This window comes from Micropterus salmoides, unplaced genomic scaffold (assembly GCF_014851395.1).
Source record: "Micropterus salmoides isolate LMB-PRFRI ecotype aquatic unplaced genomic scaffold, ASM1485139v1 Ms_hic_scaffold_3, whole genome shotgun sequence".
NCBI lineage: Eukaryota > Metazoa > Chordata > Actinopteri > Centrarchiformes > Centrarchidae > Micropterus > Micropterus salmoides.
Genome location: NW_024042261.1, coordinates 24,503,124 through 24,524,892, shown reverse-complemented (window position 1 = coordinate 24,524,892; position 21,769 = coordinate 24,503,124). Strand labels below are relative to the sequence as shown.

The window sequence follows — 21,769 nt, the reverse complement described above, 5'->3', positions numbered from 1 at the left end:
AAGTATCAAAGTTACTATGCTAGAAAAACTCGTGAAACTAATTATTTTTCATATCAGCTTCACCAACACCTCAATATCTATTATGTTTATTTTAATTATTTCAGAGTAATTATAGACTGTATAAAAAAAGGTACAGAGTAGCTAACGAGAGAGAGAGAGAGAGAGAGAGAGAGAGAGAGAGAGATAAGTTAGCAGTTGCGCCCTGTCTGCGCGCCCAGCATCCATTGCGATTGTGTTACATTTTGAAATTGAAGCGCCATGATTTCTTGAGATAAGTTGTACAGAATTTCTTCCAGTATCAAGTAAAAGCTTTCTTGAAGGGTTCTTTGGGTTTGGAATAATGTTATGTTAATGTTTGCTGGGTCACGTTAGGTAAAACATTAACGGTCGACCGTGTCGCCAGTGAATGTTACATTTTTCAAACAGTTGTAACGCTGTCCTTTCTGCTGTTTTATGTTGCTCTTGCAAAAAAAGTGCTAGCTTGTAATTTAATGGTAACTTTAAGTTAACTTTAAACCCACGGAGGAAATGTTCTGTGGCAAGGCAGTTAAGACATACGGGGTTAACGATACCTGCTTCATTGTAAACCACGTTGTTTATTCAAGTGATTTTATTTATTTTTTTCACTGGAGAGAAAATGTATCTGACCTGCTACAGTTACTGTCGGGCTGCTGTTTAGTTACTGCTTTAAATGTGCAATAGCGTTACATAAACGCCAATGTCAAGATACCAAAGATCTAACCTTAACGTTAATAGCTCACCTTAAGGAGCATATTGTGGAATGACGTCGTCCAGTGAAAGGATGCTCACATATATTCAAGTTAACCGCCCAGATGTAACAGAAACACAGATATTTTGCTACAGACTGTACTAAGTTACAGGGATCTCAGCATCATCTGTTCCAGTTGAACCAGATGATGCTGAACCAGATAGCCCTCAAGTGTAAGTTGTGTACAAAGACAGGCAGAATTTCAGTGATCTTTTTCTCAGTTTCCGCTACCTGCCTTGAACATACAAAACACTGTTGATGAGAAAACTATACATGAGTTGGGTCAGACATACTTTGAGTAAATTGACTGCTAAAAAATTACATATTGTTATCAGATGAGGACGTCACCAAAGTTTGTGAGTCTGTCAGGAATTTGATCTGTTCTCCGCATGTCATACAGGCCCAATGAGGACAGCATACTTAAGAAACACAGTGGTGAGAAGCGAAGATATGCAGCAAAGGGCCCAAGCCAGAATCTAACTTTGGCTGCTGCAAAACCATTATGTGGTAAGTGTTATACTAGGTGGGTAGTCCAGCTGTCTATGTTGTGTGAATTTAGAGGATAAGAGGATCCTCCTGTCTTCTTTTAAATCCATGCTCTTTCTTTTAGTTCTTAAACATCTGCCAGTGGTTGCACATGACATGGACCTCATCAACCTCAAGGATAAATAGAGGTAAGGGATTGTACAGTTTGGTGTACAAAATAATAGAAGGCTTATCTCAGCCATTTAATGTTTTAATGTGCATATGAAGTAATGTCTAAATATTTTCTGGGAATTTATCAATAACCACAATTAGACAATATTTGGCATCCTTCAGAAATATGTTGTATGTAAATGTTGAGTATAGTACTAGCTCGTTCTCGCTCAGTGTGCATGCGTTAGCGGAGCTGGAGCTAGTTTGTGTGTGAACGCCGTGAATGGCAGCTGAGCAGAAAGCACCGTGTCCCAATAAGGCCTTAGTATAGCAGTATTGTACAGTGTAAGATGTTATATTGCTTGCCGCTATTTATTCACTCAACTTAAGTCATGCATTTTATCAGTGGCCATTTCATGTTTAACTCTAGCACACGTGTACTATATGCATGACGCATTGACTGAGCGGACAAGGTGTTTTTAATAGTGTTTTGCAAAGTGAGTGACATAGCCTACTCATTAAAGTCTGCTCACACATTGTTAAATCAACAATTAAGATATTATCGTAGACGATAAATATCGCACACTCCTAGCATGCAATTGTTGACGTTAAGCACTTTATTAATCTAGTCCTTGCATTATCTCGTGTGATTTCAACTTCTAATCAGTCTCAACCATCCAAGTCCCTTTCTTCAGTTGTTTTGAGTCCTTACAATATTTAATCACTGTTTAATAAATATATGTAATTTATCCTTACCTATTTTCTTAATTACAAGAATATACAGTAGATCATTTTATACCTTCTGGAGACTTGCCTCAAACAAACAGCTTACTGCCCTCTGACGTTGCTCCACTTAGCTACAACCTTCCTGAGTGTCCTGAGGTCCACAGGCTGTGGAGAGGCATAGCAGCTGTTTATACGAAATACCTTGGTTCTGTCTACTGCTGGATTTTTCAATAGATTTCAGCATTTATGTCAGGTATTCCTCTAGTCAGTATAGACTGCAGCATGCATAATCTAGTCTTTGTATACAATTGTATGAATTTTGTTTTGTTTAAACCTCTATTAATGTTTTCTTATCGTTTTTTTCTGGCTGCAGAGAGGATGACACCAGTCGACAGTGAACACCTGGTTGACAACTTGTAAGTCTTCAAGCAGAACACACCTGCTCAAAGTTCCAGTTTCCTAAACTTCGTACCATGTCTGTATGAGACTCTCCCACCTGTCTTCAATCATGTCAGGACCCAATGACTCCAACACCAGTCTTGTGAGGCTCATTAGAGGTAAGCCATGGTAAAATTAAGTGTAGAAAACGATCAGTAATTGCAAGCATATCTCAAACTTCCCTCATTTGATCTTCCTGAGGTCCACAGTCCAAGCCAACAGCTTCATACAAACCGGCACTCTGGAAGATTGTTTTGCAGATCATTTTTATGATTAGTATCTGGGTAACAGGTAGACAGAATGCGTTTCAGTACTAAGCTATAAAAAAAGTGAGCTACCCCAAAAGCCGTGGTATAGTTCGCACTGGGCGAGTTAAAAGGTGAAGCTCCCCGGCACTCAGTTAACACCCTGACTGTGAGGTTACAACTCACGGCCCAAAAAGGAGAACAAACGCATGTGTGCTTTTATCTAAAGCAACTTACAATTGCTATACATGTCAGAGGTCACCCGCCTTTGGAGCAACGAGGGGTTAAGTGTCTTGCCCAGGGACACAATGGTGGATGTCTTACAGTGGGAATCGAACCCAGGTCTCCCACACCAAAGCATCTTATCTATGCGCCATCATCCACCCCACCCAAAGTGCTTAAGTTGCTGTTACTGTTACCTTGTCTGTGGTCCGCTGGCAGAACACCGGCTGCTTTCTGATAAGTTGCTGTCGTGCTGTTACCGAGGCGACATAAGTTTCGTTTTACGGTGGACGGACTGTAACATTACAGAGTTGTGATTTTCTTTAGCTTGAAATAATCTCTCTCTTCTGCCACTTTGCAAACAGCGCCATCATAATCAAGTCGTGTAGCATAAGCGCGATGTGCCACAGTAATAAAACACTGTGCTCTATAGTTAAGTGGATTAAACGAAGCATCGATGCAAAGAATTTACGTTGATGCATTTTATTAATCAATTTTATCGATTTAATCGATGAATCCTTTCACTTTCAATTTATAAAAGTGACCTGCAAAACTATATTCCAGATTGCTGTTACCTTTCAATTTTGAAAGGTTTTGAAAAACACAAATACAGTTGCAGTTGCTTTCCAGGTGTATTAGAAGATATTCAGTTGCATTATAATGAGTTGGATGATGGTTTTAATAGTTTATTGCATTTTTTACCAGGCAAGGATGAAAATATCATGTTTTTCTTTATTGCATCTCCATGTAGTCTGTAATGGTCAAATAAATATGTTAATTTACAATGGATTTATATTCCTTACCTTCTGACCTTTCAAAGGAGACCAGAATTATGTATCTAGGCCAAATGGTTGAGGAGTTATTCCTGATTTTGCGTGTGTGTTTTTAGGCATTATCCCTGCAAATAGCTGGAGGTTTCCAACAGGTTAAGTTTCTCTGTGTAGGCATCATCCTCAACTACTGCATCAATCTAACTTTTGCTTTGTTTCTGTTTTTTTCTGCAGGGAGGATCATGCCAGTTCACCATCAACATATGATGGACAACATGTGAGTGGTGACAGTACACTTTGAAGTTCAAGTTTCCTGAACATCAAGTCTGTGTGAGACTCAGTCCCATGTTGAGCGCCCTGTTCATTCAAGTCTGGACGCAGTGACTCATCACTCTTGATCAACCTGGGTCAAGTGGCTAATTTCATATTTGGTGTGTATGGACACCTGTTTTTTCAAGATCTCATCACTGCTTTGTGAGTATACTGAACAAGTTGTTGGATCTGTTCAATCTGTTTTCCAAAAGGTTGTGTACATGCAAAAACAGTTTCTTAAAGTTTATTAATGATAGTCTGTACATTGGTTTGCAGTGGGCTTTATTTGTTATGTCCTTTGCATAATTTAAGTCTTTGTAAATTTAAGTGGTTGACTGTAAAATTCGTAGCCACCAACTTTATGGCCTGATGTATTGTATGTAGCTCATTTTTTGCAATGAAATTCTGGCAACCACTCCTGCTATTAATATACTGTAAAGTTGAACTTAATAAATGCCGTAATATATCATACAGAGTTGTTCTTTGTTTATAACTGAGGTAGACTGTAAACAGATTTATATTATAGCTAAGATGTTTGTTTATGCTATAGTTATTTACCGTTAACAAACATTAACTTAAACAGCTATCAACTGTGAAATTTACAGCCATGAAAAAAAAATTCTGGGAAGGTGATGCAAGAACCAAAAAATAACATTCTAGTTTGGTCCCTTAAAGGTTCCTTTAATATTACTAAAGGTTCCGATGTTAAATGTTATGTAAACATAATCGAAGGACCTAAATGGAACCAAGAATTACATTCTAGGTTGGTCTCTTAAAGGTTCTGTAAATGTTAGGGGAATGTATTGTAGTGGAGTCCTAGAGGGAACGTCCTATCTAATTGTCCCCTAAACATTCCCAGAACGTCCTAAATGTTCCCTGAAGGTCCTTCAAATAACATCCTCAAACCCTTTAAAGAACTCCACATCATGACTGCCTGGGAACGTTGCAGGAACATTAATAGCCAATGTTCCTGACACCAGTGGGACGTTCTGAGAATGTTTAATTTCCAAAAAGATATTGTCCTCGTAATGTTCCCAGAACATCCTGAATGTTCCCTGAAGGTCCTCCAAATAACGTCCCCAAACCCTTTAAAGAACTCCACATCGTGACTGTCTGGGAATGTTGTGGGAACATAACCAAGCGACGTTATTGACACCAGCAGGACGTTCTCAGAACGTTCTGGAAACATTGAATTTCTGAATTGAATATTGTCCTCTAAACATTCCCAGAACGTCCTGAATGTTCCCTGAAGCTCCTCCAAATAACGTCCCCAAACCCTTTAAAGAACTCCACATCGTGACTGTCTGGAAACGTTCTGGCAACGTTACCAGGCAGCGTCCTTGACACCAGCGGGGGCGTTCTCAGAATGTTCTGGGAACGTAAAATTTCTAGCTGGGCCCCAACCAGAGCCCTGAGGCATTACCACCACATCAATGCACAATTAACCCACACAGACAAGGATCAGTTTTATCTATCTGCACTCCACCCCTTAGTATTACTCGCTGTATCGATTTAAGTGACCAACTTATGCATTCTATTATAAACATTAGCTATTATAATTTAAATTAAATTAAATTACATGTCCCAAACCTGTAATAACTGTAATATGATCAACATAAAATTAGCTTTTCAAATTAAGTTTTTGATCACAAAATTAGTTATGAAATATACCGTCACATACTACTTCTCACACTGCCGTTGGCCATAGCATAATAAGTCTTGAATGATCACTGTATGTAATCACTGTGGGCACCTTGTCTTTTTCCTGTCTCTATGTCATTATTCATAACATTTTGCAGTCTAATACTAATAATGCTTTTAATCAGTTATTTCATTGTGGGCTTTTTGTAACACCAAATAAATATACACAGAAGCATTAAATTGCTGCATAAACTGCCACTGTCAAATACACTGGAATTTGACTTTCCCAAATGGCTCCTGATTATGCAGGATGACAATCGCCAAATCTGTCAACAAGTTACCTGTCATTATAACTTAACATTTAATCCCCTTGGTTCATTGGTAAAAAGTCAGCGTGAACATGAAGGGGACCAGAACTAAAATGGAACAATGTACAGTTTTTTCCCCCTGGTCTGGACCTGATGAACCGAACTGCAGGTGTGAATGCAGCTTGCAGCCTGTCTGCTTTAGGCTACTTCAGTTTCCCTCACTGTTTTTTCGTGACAATTTTTAAAAAGTACACTGTATAAGGGCTCACTAGAAGTCCTCCACCCTCTGCAGTGACCCATCAGCTCTGTGCCAGCACCTGTCACTTCGCAACTGTGTTAGACACAGTTTGTCTTCCATACAATGTTCCTTCTGGACGCGGGATGGTGGGTGTAGTATCTTTGCGCGCTTCGCTTATATAGAGCAACGAGATTTGTGGTTTTGCTCTTTTTTATGTGTCAAATTAACATGCAGTGATGAATAGTGAACGCGTACTGGAATAAAACACTTTAACATGTGCAGTGTTCAGTATTTTGGCAATGCACTTAGTTGGAGGACCAAAGGTGAACCGGCGGAGGGATACTGTACTCGAAGACTCAAAGTAGGCATAGCACGTCGGCGATGCTGGATTGAGGTTTCCGGGCAACTCTATTGCAACACCTGGATTAACGTAACCGTCTGCATTGATTTGCCGAAACATAGCCTTTAATCTAGTTTGATATAATTTAAGTACTTCATTAGGAGTGACTGTCTCATCAGTAAGGTGAATAACATAACCTTACATTTAGGCGTTTTATCATCTTCGCGGAGCTTGAAAAGTCTACGGGGCAATGGTGAGTAACCGCCTTGCTAACGTTTAACGTTAGTAATTTAGCACAGCTAAACTAACGTTAGTGTTAGCTAAGTAACGTTAATATCGGTTGCACTGCATTGCGACTGTCTCGAAATAACAGGCACCAAGTAAGGTTAATCCTTAATTTACTGCATTATACTGCATTTCCTCTGCTAATGTTAGTCATGAAATAACCCAACTTAAAACTGCAGACGAGCTAACTTTAGCTTTCTAATATTTTTACTAACATTAACGTTAGTTTAAAAACTGCAGGTTAATCCAGCTGCGGAGGGGTATAACGTTACATACAATAACATAACGTTGTCAGTTTATCACAGATTTTTTCTAATGTAACGTGTTCAGCAGTTGATGAACGAAAGCCATTGTCTGTATAAGTATGTGTCACTGCGCAGCACACACGTCGTGGTGCGAAAGGAAACAGGTAGTCTGTTTCCTGCTGCAACGTTATATCAGTAATTTAGCTGATTTGCGCAGGTGCTTGACGACGCTATAGATTAAAATCCATGGTCGGATCAAGCTTTGCAGCGTTTTTAAAGCTTGCTTTGAGTTGAGAGTGGGCGTGGTGGTGGTGAAGGGGGGTTGCAGTGTAAAAATAGACCGTCCAGGCTAACGTGATCTCGAAACCCATGTCGTTAATCTTGCAAGGCAGATATCAGAACTCTGGCTAACTGTCTTGCTAACTACGAATTTGACATCCCACGCAGCAAGTTGCTGCAACATAGGCAGTATCTCTTGCAGGCACATCAGCTGGGTTTTTGAATGTAGTGTAACTTAACATGCGCAACAAGCGAAAAAAAAGGTCACCAATTGCGATTACATAAGAATACAACTCACATGTAGAGGTATGCTGCTCACAGTTAGCAACACTTATTGGTCAAATGGCGTGGAGATTATGAAGGTTATGTTGCAACATTTTGCACTATGTGTTTTTGCAACACCATGACAGCATCTCCTCCGTTACGTATTGCGCCATAGCGTTGAACCGCATTCTGCTCCTGCTGAATGATCCTCTTTTCCACCCCTCCTTCTGCGCCTCCCTTCCCCCCGCATTGAACCAAACTGATGCTTGGTGCAGTAGTGCTGTCAGGACCCGCAGTGCACCCTCCAAAATGGTAACTAAGTATATCCAAAAGGCCCTATTGTGGCACTACAAATGAATCACTGCCTTTGTGTCATCCACTATTGTTCTCCTTATTGTGAAAGAACAGACACATGGTCTGATGATAGATTTTGTCCTCTGCCAAGTAAGTAAACTTGGATCATGCTACAATAACAGTCACATGCTGGCATAAACTGAATGTGTGTGTCTTTAGTGTATGATTACATCTGGAGCCCTTGTAGTTTTCTCTACTCCACATGAAAAAATGCGATATGATCTCTTATTTACTGATGAGTTGAAAAGCAGCAATAATGTTTCTTTGGGCACTTTTCACAGCAGCCAAACAAATCCTCTAACAACTGTGCTGTGATCCAGACACTGCTTGCACCACTGGAACTGGTTGGCGGTGGACAGGATGAATATTCTGCAGTCTGTCTTGCTCCCTTCTTTTTTATCCCCCACCCCCTCCAACCAACACGGTGACTCATTGAAATTGACTCGAAGAACACATGGCGTTAACACCACCTCGAGCTAAAAAAATGTTAGCTTTAATCTCTTTCGGTTTTTAAAAGGCAATGAATCATTAGAAACTCCTTTTTCCTTCATCTGTGGTGCAAAAGCATATGGATACAATGGAAAACAGATTTCTTTGTTTGTATCATAATTAGCTCTGTAGCTACTTGTGTTTATTAACTTGATTACTACTTTTGGTTGTACTCCTCGCTGTATGACGATGTCAAATTATCATCCTATTTTCATAATTTAGCTGACAGTACTGTTCAATTGTAGGCTTGTAGGTTTTATTGCATGCAGCATTCTTGTTATATCTGATCATGCCAGTTGTGTACAAGTCATCTGACAATATGAAGGACTACACACGGATACAAAGTAGCAAGCCCTGCCGAGCAACAGTTGACATATCTGTTAAAGATACAAAGAGGTGGTTAGTTGCGGTGATATTCTGTGTGCTACATTGGCGACCCTGTTCGTGTCTCACTAATTTTAGCAGGCGTGTGTATTTTAGGCTGCGGAGTATTTATACCCGTCCCTCATCACAGTTTCTCAGCCTGAAGTGGGCATGTTGACTGACTTAGACAGGCCTGGTAAGACCTCCATGAGAGTGGCAGAATGACGTCTTGGTGAAGTTGAAAAATGAATGCAAACTAGCTCATGCATTATTACATGTAAAAGTGGTAGAAACCTATCTAATAGCAGCACATTAACGTTGTGGGTTTGTGTAAAATAGTCATTGTGTGTTTTTCTTAATAAAAAATAAGTGTGTTGTTCCACTCCCTGCAAGCAATATGTGTGTCTAAATTTACTCTAGTAATGCAGCAAGTCTAATGAAGACTGGTGATGTTAAACTGTATTTTAGTTTTATTGATTTAAGGATAGCCAGGTCATAGGCAGTGTCTGGGTCCAGCTGTCAGACTGTCACAGTCTGTTTTGAATTAGTTTATTTAAAGAGCATTTACATTACATAGGTTGTTTGGACACAGCGGAGTCTGCTGCAGGTGCTCCTCATTAGGCCTACTCAAATCGTTCATCTCTATAATCATTGTGCTGAAGTCAAATCTACCCCAAATAAATGTCTGAGTATCAAACACTTGACAGTTAAACGTTTGTGGTTTGACACAGCTGCTGTGGTCAGTGTTGATGTGAGATTGCAACAGTGGATATTTTAATATCACATAGAAACTTGACAAATTACACCTGTAGCATTGTTCACATTGTTTGGAACACGTGGAGTTATTTATTTAGATATTTGCTTCTAATTATGACAGAACACCACCTTGAGAACAGAAGTATGAAAAGCCTCTTGACCAGGCTATGCTAGAACTCCGAACCTGAGATTGAAAAGCACCTGTTTTGTTTTTTCAAATATTCAGTACTTCACTTTTCCTTCAAGATCAACCATTGTGTGTTGAGTTAATGTCATAAAATATTTTTAAAAAGACACAAATAGGGATGCACCGAAATGAAAATTCTTGGCCGAAGCCAAAACCAAATATAATGAGAAAAATTCCCGATAACTGAACAAGCACATTCACATTTTTTTCCTTTTTATTTTGCCTCTTCTTTGCCATTGCATAAATTGAATAGTCAAAATGCGCTTTTTACTCGGTAACCCAACGAAGGTTAAAATCAAGGGCAACTGGACTTGGTTGAAGATACTGGAAGACGTTTCGTCCCTCATCCAAAGGACTTCTTCAGTTCTGACTGACTGGCAGGGAAACTCAGCTATTTAACCTCAGTGGGGTCGTTGGCCCGGGTCATCGATACCGCTGGTTCGTTAGTGTTCCTTGTTGCTGTGACGACAGTCGTTACAGTCGTTAAGACTACCTGTGGCCAAGACTGAACGACCATCGTTGGTATCTTCACCTGAGGCCAATAGGTTACGTTTGTTGAAGAAGTCCTTTGGATGAGGGACGAAACGTCTTCCAGTATCTTCACCAAGTCCAGTTGCCCTTGATTTTAACCTTTGTTGGATAACTATGACCTGGATGACTGAGAATCTTCATAGACATCTTTTTACTCTGTGTTTCCCACAGAATTTGGAGAGACTTTGGTGGGCGGGTCTGAGGCCCAAGAGGGTCTGGTAAAGTTAATTACATGTGTCCATTTACTTTTAATTTACACATGTAGTGTTTTATACTTTCTGCGCAAATATGCGCTGCGCTGCTTGAAGAACGATTTTAAAAATGGGTCTCCAAATTTACTTGGGCGGCTGTTAATCTATGGGCCCTATGGGCCTTTCTCATTTCCCAAATTTCCACCTCGCGAGCTGAGGGATACTATAATGTAACGTGAGAACACGACAGACTGCTGATTGGTGAGAGAGAATATTCACTATTCACTGCATCATCATTGCTGCACCAGACAGTTTTATATTTTACAGTTTTCGTGTGGAATTTCATCACTTAATCCACTTCTGAGAAGTTTTGAGGTGAGAAATCAGCTGTGTAGATTTCGAATATTGACAGTTTTACGAGAAGTGATCGATGAACAAAAATATACTTGAATATTTTCGGAGTTGAGGAGCAAGTGGCTGCGGGGGAAGCCTGCGCCAACCCGCGGGAGGAGCGTGTGAGGCCGGCCAGCCGCCCGCTCACAGAGCCCTCTGCTCCCGCCGTCACACAGACCGCTGCAGCAACAACGGCAGAGCAAAACACAGCTGGAAGGTTTTCATACCGCTTATCTGTCTTTACATTCTGAGTAATGTTGAAACGTTTTAACTTAAAAAAGAGAAAGCTGTGTGGATCACTGGTGTGTGTGTCGCAGTTGTGTTTGGCGTTGCGGCAGTTGTGTGTGGCGTCGCTATGACGACAAGCTACGTACTATCTGTGCGTACTGTCTGCAATGGAAAACGGAGCAGGGCCGAGTAGAGTCGAGTCTATCGATTTGCGCTAAGGTAGCATTTTTCAGAAAGGCAGCATAGATCGTCAGAACACCGGCAACAGTTCAGCGTTTAGTACTGATGGTAAGATGTGGAACAATGATGTTGTGTGGTTGTACCTGGGAACTGCGCATGTGCAACTCCCAACAAAGATTTTGTACAAGTAAGATGCATCACTCTGTAACGTTAGCTCAAGAGCGGAGGCCTATACGCATAAATCATCCACCTGCCCCCCACCAACTAATTATTTTATCAGATTTAGAGACCAGCATCTGCATGGACGTTTTACTGACACCTCCACCAGTCACTGTAGCTTTCCAGGCGATTTCTTTCTTGTGTGTTATATTGATGTATGAGTGTTTTCTTTAATGATTTACTTTGATGATTAGAACGGCTGCTGTCAGTCATTTAAACGTTTCCATCCGTGCAGTAAAGTCACAGCAAATATCGCGGGACAAAACAAAAAAAAACTGCAGTAATAAACTTGACAGGACAGACAGAGGAAACAGAATTAAACTTTCAGCTTCTATAATCCACGTTTAGACTCTGATGGAGCTCAGGACTGATCAGGAGGACAGCTGCTTTACTCCACAAACCTTTACTGTATGAAACTGGACTCTGTGTGAGACCTTTTGGATGTGTAGAAGAACACAGAACATGAATTAACACCAGATCCAGACCGATCCTGTCGGTGTGTCGGGAGATTTTTTATTATTAATTTATGTTGCTGTGGCACTGGGGAGACGCTTCATCCAGCCGCTATTTACTGTTCATTTTCACAATCCTGCATGACATTCAACAATAACAACATCAGTGATATCAAAGTGAAATGACATTAAGGAATGTGGTTAGAACAGCGCTTTATGAGGCGCTACACAAACGGTGAAGGGCAGAAAGTTTGATCGCGCATTTGATTCTTTTTAATAGGCATAACTGATACAACTTATGAATTCAACAGGAACACTGCAGCATCCTGCTCTGGCCATGGGTTGGTCCAGCTGCTTGTCACGCCTCTTGTAAACATCACAGCGGCTGAAAAGACTTCCGCAAAGGATACACCGATGTATCCTCGTTTATAGCTCCTCCAGCAAGCCTCCTCGATCCTCGCTCCTCTATGTGCATTTTAAGAATTGAGATGTCCTTCAAGATGGCGTGCTGAGATCGATTTCCGGGTCACACGCTTGAGGATCGAGGAGTCGAGGAGACAGAAATTTGGGAAATGAGAAAGTCCCTATGTTTGGGAAACACTGCACTGTATTATTGTGTATATAAAAGCATTGGTTGCCTACTGACCAATCATTTCTCTTGGAACATGTCGTCACCATCTGTAGAAGATCCCACAGACTGTTTTATAGGCTGCTGTGTGTGATGTGTATTGTAGTTTAGTTAATTTAGAAGAATGTTTGGAACATTTTTGACTGCGTTAAATAATGAATCTGATTTTTGAAATAACGAAAAGTTCCTGAAAGGGAGTTGAACGACCACTTATTCAGTACCTGCAGCTTTTAATGTCGAAATGCCAACACCCAGCCATTGCAGCTGAAAGAAAAAGGCTAAAATGGTCATTGAGAATACATCTGAGCAGCACATTCACATTCATTTAGTGGAATACATAAATGTAATTATAGTCAGATCTACTTGCAGCTGTGTTCCTTTTAGTCTGGATTATGTGTTTAACTTCTTCATAATTGTCTAATATTATAGTTTGCTCTTTGTTTGTAAAATATGCTGCTTGGCTGCCAGAAGACTTGTCCATGTTTGCGAGTAGTCATCTGCTGCAAACACTGCCCCTTTTTGTGAATGTGGTCGTGGCTGGATTGGGAAACCCTGGGTTAACTTACCCAATTGATAAGCAGCATAGTGTGATCGCGGTTGTTATATCAGCCATATCAGTGAAGATATTTGGCATTTGTAGATAGAATTAGAACATTTGACTGTTTTTTAAGCTGATGATACACAGAGCAAATTTTAGAGCAATCGTGCAGAGCAACATTGGCGTCAATGGTAATGAGTAAAGATTACTACCGTAATCCCTTCCTCGACCACTCCGCCACCTGCCCCGCACCGCTGCTATCCGTTCAAAACATAGTCGGACTTGCCACTAGCAAGATTGCCCAGTAACATTGCTCAAAAAGTTGCCCCGTGTATCATCAGCTTTAGTCTGTCCATTAATACATTCTATGATAAAATAAATAATTCTAATTAACACAGCTGCCCAAAAGTTTATTTTTGTCTTATTGTGTCTTATTCTTTTGTTAACAGGCTGATCAGCTGACTGAAGAGCAGATTGCTGGTGAGTGCACACCCTTACACCCTTACGTGTTTGGTTTGTTTTAGGTTTAGCACCTCCATAATTCTCCACCAAAGCAACTAAAGCCTAGTTCGCACCACACAATTTCAAGCCTGATTTGCCAGTCGGCGAGCTCGCCGACCATTGTGCTGTGATCGGGGGTAAGTCAGCGATCGATTGGCATTCACCAGTTGTCATGTGTGAACTACTCAACTACGCATCAAAATGGCTCCCCAATGCATCGCTGACACATCAACAACGCCAGACGGATATCTAGCATGCTAAATATCAGGAGCAGAGTTGGCCGACTCAACATCCACATCCAAACACTTTTTCTTCACCTCCAGCTCTCTGCAGCATTGATGATCCCTGCTACCTGCGTGTGCTAATCCATTCTTTCACCCATATTCTTTCTTTATAATTGATATCTTTATAATATTAAAGAGGTGGTATTATGCTCATTTTCAGGTTCAAAATCCTATATAGAGGTTGAATCAGATCATGGTTTAATTTTCAAAAAACACATTTTTTGTCATGCTTTGCTGTAGCTCCTCTTTTCACCCTGTGTGTTGAAGGCTTCGTTTTAGCTATGGAGTGATACATCTTGTCTCTAAATGATCTTTGTTGGGAGTTGCACATGCGCAGTTCCTAGTGAAGGACTACTAGCCAATCAGAAGCAGAGAAGGGCAGGTCAGCGAAAGGCCGGTAAACATACATGCCGACCAGGTTGGCAACATGGACTGGAGCAAGAGTTTCAGATTGGTGAGTTATTAATCTGTAACAAAAGTATCTTTCATCCATAAAGTTTTAACTGACCTCTGTCTCTACATCACAGTAACAACTTCATATCCATTGACTGCTTGGAGGGTAGCTAGTGTTTGGAAGGGAGAGGGGAGGTTTGCTGCAGCTCAGTGTTTTTCCACCGGTGTTTTTGTGGGCGTGTCAGACTAGTCGCTCAGCGAGCATTATGACACATTTTTTTCATTGTGACATCACAAGAAAGGGAAGTAAAGGCTGGACTACAAACGAGCCGTTTTCAGGCAGTTCAGAGTAGTGTTTTCTGTGGGAGATGGGAACTCCCTTTGGGGTGGACTTTGGGCTTTTTCACTTTGCAAACCTATTACAGGCACAAAAAAGATATTTAACTCAATAAAGGAGAGGGAAAAAGCCAAAAACCATAATCCCACCTCTTTAAACAACTCTTTCATGTGTAGTTTCGCGTTATTCCCCGTGTCACTTTCCACATGTGTTTTCTAGACAAAATGTGGTTTGGAGACCAGCAGTCGGGTGACAGATTCGTCAGCTTGTGTAGTGTGTGACCCCTTGTCGCCGGTCAGTCGATGAAGTGTGAACCCCACAACGACTTCAAAACTCGCGTCACAAGACAGCACATTGTGAAGTCTGAACAGCCCGACGATCTGCCAGTGCTGAAAGTCGTGTAGTCTGCACGAGCCTTAATGTGTCTAAAAGATTAAAGGAATCAGAGGTGTGTGAGGATATGAGCTGGTGGTTTGGGTCTAGTCCTGGTCATGGCCCTGATTATGGTCTTATCCTACAAACTAGTTAATTGCATGGTGTTACGGCTGCCGCTGGCTGCCATTTAGTGTATTTATTCTGTTGTTCCTGTTAGAGATTCTGCTGTTTATGCAAACCCAGTTATGTGAATCCCTGTCGAGCATTGGTCCCTCCAGAGATGAGACCGCCTACTTCCTGGTTGCTGTTCGTTGGCGTCGGTGATTGGTGTGGCTATAGTCGGACTGAACCTACCAATCGGAAGTCTCCAATCAACCCCAGCTGCACCTTAATTAGCTTGTGTGTCCACAGTGGAGTGCGGCTGTGAAGCAGTGATCAGTAGGACTCGCTGTTGGGTTGCATGTCATCGTGTTTGTATTCCATAGTGTTGCCTGTCAGAGTGGTTTCAGTCAGTGCAGAGAGATTTTTGTAATTGACATTGTTTTGTTGTAGTGTAGCAAGTGTTCATGTTTGCAGACTACCTGCTAGTTTGTTTTCCTTATCTGTATTTTGTAGGCTTATGGGTGCTGACCCCTTTCTGTTATTTTGTCCTCTAGTATTACAAATGTATTTTGAGCCAAGAGCTAATTGTCTTTGGGATAAGAACCTATTTTGTTTTATTTGTTTACCGGTTGTTTGGCAGCACCTGTACAGCTCTTCTTTTGTTGTATTTCTTCTGCAAGCGCTCCCACGGTTAATTAAACACGTTAACATTAACCAGTACCATCCCAGTCAGGGCTTGACAGTAACAGTGGCCCGACATTACTTTTTACTGGCCCCAGGACATCCGGCCACTGTTATTGTCGAGCCCTGACTGGGATGGTTGCTACCATGGCAACCTGTCAATCAGGATAGAAGCGAGAGAACATTATTAGTTTAGTTTTTTTTATATCCAGGATGTATTTAACTAACTGATTAAACATGTTAACAATATAACATAACTTAAGTTTTGTTGTAACACTGATAAATAACTTTTGGAAGGAGGGCCAGTAAAAATTGTCTTTGGGCCAGTAAGTTTCAAACCAACTGGCCCGGTTTAACGTTGAGCCCTGCCAGTTATTGTTTTCCACCTCATTTTCAATCCCAATCACATGTTACTACCCTCCATAATGAGCCTGATCGTAACACATTGGGTGCATCTCAAGTCTCTTATTTGTCGTTTTCTCGATCCTCAATCCTCACTTGAACCGGAAGTTTTTCCGCTCCGCCATCTTGCATACCATCCCAAAGCTCTTATTTGCGCTCCGAGGATCAAGGATGAAGGATCGAGGATTGAGGAGCGATCTCTGAGGAGCTATGAGCAAGGATATACCAGTGCATTCTTCATGGAAGTCTTTTTCTGACCGACACGCCCCCTTATTGGGTAGCCGTTATGTTGATTGGACGCTGCAGCTGATTGGACTGATCTGATACATCAGGACAGATAACACTAAACTGTAAAGTGTATCACTGCAAAGTCTTATATTTGATTTGTTTTATGATGTACTGACTTGTTAAAATCTGTGTTCATTGTAGGTCTGAAAAACAAAAGCCCCACATACAATTATCTTTTATTTGAAAGATTTTACTGATCTGTTATTCCTCCCATCAATTTTTATTAAGGCAACACTTAAAGTCAGAGAGAGTCGGAGAGTCTGTCAGCAAGAAACACGTTTTACATAATTTATCGTCATTTCTATTCAGTCACATGTGAGGCTGGTCATCCCTGTGTTTAGTCAAAATAGACGACAGATGATGAAACCTGATGAAACCAACTGGCGGCTCCGCGAGCAAAATCAGCTGAAAGAATTAATGAAAGCGGTGCTGCGCTAAAAAATCGTTGGATTGATATGATGGAACGCAGTGATGTATGCAAATAAAATGTATGCAATAGTGTTAAAGGATATCAGAAGAGGAAATAAACAGAAAGCCTAAAACTGAGTGTCAACTTTGAGTTACATCATTTCAATTTCCCTTAAACATTTAGCCTGATAAATCCCAAAACACCATGATCATATTCTGGGTTATTCAATAACGAATTTACAGTCAGAGTCAATAAATAGAAATGCAGATAATATAGGCATTGTGCCAGTAGAAATGATCCTGTGCCTCTGAGCAGGACATACAGTAACCTATAATTATTCATGTGCAGGCGTTTGTTAAACAGTTAACAGCTACAGAGATTATCATGCTGCTCTGCACTGACAACTGTGAGACGTTATTAATACCAACACAGTGCATGTGTGCAGACACAAACTCAATCAGAAGTATCAGCTGTCATCAGAAATGGACATCGCTTCACGTGACGCTTCGGAGGAAAGGATGTCTCATGTCTCCAGAAACATATTTACTTCTCTCCTGGCTTGGTTTTCTTGCATCTTAGTCCCTCCCACCAGGGATGCATGGGGAGACGCAAGTGAGGGAAACGTGGATGCAATTAAGAGACTTGAGAAGCACCCATTGACACGGCTTGAGCCTTCTCCTTGAGCAGAATCCTCAATTTGAATAAAATGATTCATTGGATTAAATCAGTCTTCTTTTTTTTTTATTAAATCAACTTTCTTTAATGAATATAACTCATCAGTTTCATCTGCATCAATACACGTAGGCAGCAGGCTAATCCCAAAAGCACAGTCCAGTGCATTAGTTTGGTGTGACCGACACTCACTTGTTTTGCACTCACTCGTGCAAAGGACGGGGCTGCAAACAGTTTTTTTGACTGCAGTGAAAATGTTGTTTTTAAAAGGCTAAAATGTAAACTCCAGCGAATATCGATTTGAAGCAGAATCTGTTGTTGGATAAAAACCTGTTGTGAATATGGTTACATCTATCTTTTTTTTTCCAGTAAAGTTTGACTTTTTGACTTTACAACACTCTGTTGTTGTTGCAAATGTTTGGATCACACAAGTCGGAAAAAATCTTACGCAGTCACCACTGGGATCTGATTCTAAAATTTTAATACTACTACTAATAGTGTAGCCTAATGTTTTATCTGTGATTCTGCAGAAACACAAGAGTTAAACAGAATAGACATGACACAAAAAAGCTGCGCAACATTTAAGTGCTGGTTTATAATTTTAACGTTATGAGTGAAGCTTCGAACTATTTGGTACAGCCCTAGATGCTCCCGTGCTTTTATTTGCATAGATGAGCTGTCATCAGTCCAGCGTCCCAAGTGTTTTGTTTCACGTGATTGCTTGTCGCATACTAACATTGTTTTTTTTTCTGTAAAATGACAGAGTTCAAGGAGGCGTTCTCACTGTTTGACAAGGATGGTGATGGCACAATCACTACCAAGGAGCTCGGCACGGTGATGCGCTCTCTGGGTCAGAACCCCACTGAGGCTGAGCTGCAGGACATGATCAACGAGGTGGATGCTGATGGTGAGGAAGAAAAGCAATCCACAAGAAAATTATCCTTTTTAACCTAAAATCGCTACTATTTTAAGGCTCATCTATTATGTCAAATATTCTTCTTGCCATAAAGAATATCCTGGAAAGGTTCACCAGCATATGCAGTATGGAGATATTTATTGTACCAGAACAAGCACTTGGCTTTAAATTACCACCATGACATTTTTATCTTCCTTTAAACTTGTCAGTTCTCTTTGAGAGACAAACTATGTTATATGTACTTCATGTTAATGCTGTGTACTTAAAATGTGTGTATGTACAGTATATGTTATCAGCAGTACAGATTAATCGTTTGGGCTCAACTCTTAATCAAATACAATCTGTATGTGTAGCCACATGTTTTGGTCGTTAAGAAAAAAGGTGGGGTATTTCCTATTTACATTTTATGGAATGAAAATTTTTATCCTTTTGGATTTATATGCTCAGTTTTTCGAGTGAAATTACATTAAGAGCAAAGTAACACACTTCTTTCTGTTTGTATGTCTGTGTAGGTAATGGTACAATTGACTTTCCTGAGTTCCTGACCATGATGGCCAGAAAGATGAAAGATACAGACAGTGAGGAGGAGATCAGAGAAGCCTTCCGAGTCTTCGACAAGGTACATTAGGACTGAGTATGCTGAGAATATCTACTAGCAACACTCAAAGTGAGCATCTCTTTTTGCCAGAGATCATTTTGCACATCCATTGTATCCTTGTGATGGATAAATGTAACTGACTTTACAGGTAAAGAGATACCTGGCACTGAGAAAACCAAGTAAAACTAACCTAGCTGTCCTAGGACATCATAGTAGAAACACACAAACTAACTTCAGCGATATTTCACTTTCAGTTTTTATGTAAAATGGTAAATAAATGTAATAATAATAGTTTTTTTGTTGCCATCTGCAGGATGGTAACGGCTACATCAGTGCAGCAGAGTTACGGCACGTCATGACCAACTTAGGGGAGAAGCTCACTGATGAGGAGGTGGACGAAATGATCCGCGAGGCTGACATTGACGGCGATGGTCAGGTCAACTATGAGGGTAAGAAGTTCTTTTAGTTTGAATTCTTCCTTTTGTCTGTCTGTCTGTCTTTGAACAAGGAACACATTTCTTGTTACATTACTGACAGAAACCAGGGACAATGTCAGTGTATGATAGGCTTCCACATCATTTTAACATTTTCTTGTAGCGAAATAATTAACAACTGCAGAAATTGCATTGTTGTGTTTCTTTTTACAGAGTTTGTCCAGATGATGACTGCCAAGTGAAGAGAACACTGGAATTTTTCTCAACGTTGCTTGTCCTTCTAAGATTATTGTCTTTAAGAACCAAAAAAAGGAACAATTATCAAATGATCAATAGACACATTTCTCCCCCGACCCCAAAATCACATATTTGTAGAATTTGCAATTTGTGCTTCAGTGCATCCAACTACTTCTAAGGTATCTGTTTAGCAAACACCAACAGAATAATCCCTAGAGAAGTTAATGGACCAAGCTTTAAGAGGGCCAAAGCCCTGTACTTCAGACCAAGATTCTGCTGAGTCACCCAGCTCCTGATTAATTTAGAGGAAAGAGCAACACTGAAAAGGCAGAGGGATAGGAAGCCATGCTGCAGTTCGTATAGAGAAGTTTGCTATTTCATTCTTTCCAATATTCAACAAAGAAAAACTGCACCAGTGGTGATTCTCTAAATACTGAATTGAGTACTCTTCTTGCATGCTCCCTTTCTGTGGCGGTTTCTTGTCACAACAAGGAGGCTCTGATCCCATCACTGGTAGTGGTCAGATTGTGTACACACTGGAGTTATATACATTACTATATAGCTATATATCTGTAAAATTTGTGTCACTATTGATTATTGCAAGAGCAAATAGTTGCAACGTAGGGTGTTCATTGGTGCTCGTTTGGAGATGAGCATTCTTATACCTTGATGAGTTCAGTCAAGAACTAGAGACTGAAAAGCACTGATGTTTTTTCCCCCTTGGGGGATGTTAAATTGTCTTGGTGTGAGTGGTGGGCTTTACTTTGCCTGCAGAACTGATCAGAGACAGTAATGTTGTATTGCTTCAGGATGATTATTGAGAAAAGAAACTTGAGGACTGCAGTTAATATATTGCAAACATATCCTGATCATACAATATTGATGTGATGCTTTATAAATGTGTTCTCAAATATTAATGTATTGATGACAAACTTTGGTCACCAAATATATCTATATATATATTAGTGTGTCGTAAAGTTTGCATTTCCTATTGTTGTAGTAAATGACCTGTGACATGTTTTCTCTTCGGTTTTGAAATGTGCCATAATACTCTAAAACGCCTCAACCTTCTTGCAAGACTCGTAGTTCATTAGAATCTAATAAATCTACTTAATATAATAACAAAAAAATACATGCAGTTGAACATATTTGCACTTTGGTATAAACCTTGTGGATATTAAAAAAGGTTTTGTTCTAAAAGAAGAAAAAGAAACCAAATGTCACTGTTGCTGCTGCTATAACAACTCATATGTTACACTCATTTCTCGTCCTTGTTGGTGTCTGATCTTCGATTTGTAGTCCGGTGATTCAAACTTCAATCTGCTTGCTGTTTTACTGAACAGAATACATATACTGTATATTCACAAACATTACTTGTGATGGGGATGATGTGTTTTATTTGGGGTATTAGAATTGGACTTTCAGATAGGGATGAAATGGGAATGTAGCAAAGAATTAAGCTTTAGATGTCAGATCGGTTTCAGTGTTAGATTTTTTGAACGGTTGGCTAAATCTAAGAACCAAGTTAGCTGAGGTATCTTATGAATTCTTCAAAGCACGGAACTTAAATACTGGCATTTTAATTGGTTAACTTAGATTCAGGTGTTGGGAAATAAATGATAAATGGATTGTTAACTTCTGATGGTATCTCAAATGTAAAGATGTGATATATTTTCCATAAATCAATAAATTGACTGAGCTTTACTTCACCTGCATTTCATTGTCATGTGTAATCTTAACATGAATCTCTATTTTACATTGACACTCATCCTGTTTCTATTGATTTAAAGCCTACGACATTTACAAATGCCACACTTATGACTAAATGTCACTATATCCTTTGCCTTCCAGTGTACCTGTGCGAGAAAGGAGCACTAATCCTAGACCATCTTAGATTGGGCAGGTCACTCTAG

The 21,769-nt window shown here is 40.2% G+C and overlaps 1 protein-coding gene and 1 long non-coding RNA gene across 5 annotated transcripts; both read left to right on the top strand.

Moving 5' to 3' along the window:
• Positions 1–256: 256 nt before the first annotated feature.
• Positions 257–4,589, top strand: LOC119882280. Of its 2 annotated transcripts, XR_005440487.1 has the most exons (5): positions 257–1,276; positions 1,380–1,443; positions 2,263–2,384; positions 2,505–2,688; positions 4,041–4,589. It is a non-coding gene; the product is annotated as an uncharacterized LOC119882280 (long non-coding RNA). The 2 variants fall into 2 exon arrangements; XR_005440486.1 differs by lacking the exon at positions 2,263–2,384 and having other exon boundaries at positions 267–1,276.
• A 2,061-nt stretch (positions 4,590–6,650) lies between these two features.
• calm3a (calmodulin 3a (phosphorylase kinase, delta)) lies at positions 6,651–21,565 on the top strand. 3 transcript variants are annotated; one of them, XM_038693154.1, is made up of 7 exons: positions 6,651–6,898; positions 13,677–13,707; positions 14,280–14,466; positions 18,435–18,578; positions 19,100–19,206; positions 19,499–19,634; positions 19,833–19,861. In XM_038693154.1, the coding sequence occupies exons 3-7, from the start codon at positions 14,319–14,321 to the stop codon at positions 19,859–19,861; spliced, it is 564 nt and encodes a 187-aa protein (XP_038549082.1). In that variant the 5' UTR covers positions 6,651–6,898; positions 13,677–13,707; positions 14,280–14,318. The 3 variants fall into 3 exon arrangements, with proteins under 3 accessions (XP_038549082.1, XP_038549084.1, XP_038549083.1); XM_038693156.1 differs by lacking the exon at positions 14,280–14,466 and having other exon boundaries at positions 6,653–6,898; XM_038693155.1 differs by lacking the exons at positions 6,651–6,898; positions 13,677–13,707 and having other exon boundaries at positions 19,833–21,565.
• The last annotated feature ends 204 nt before the right edge of the window (positions 21,566–21,769 follow it).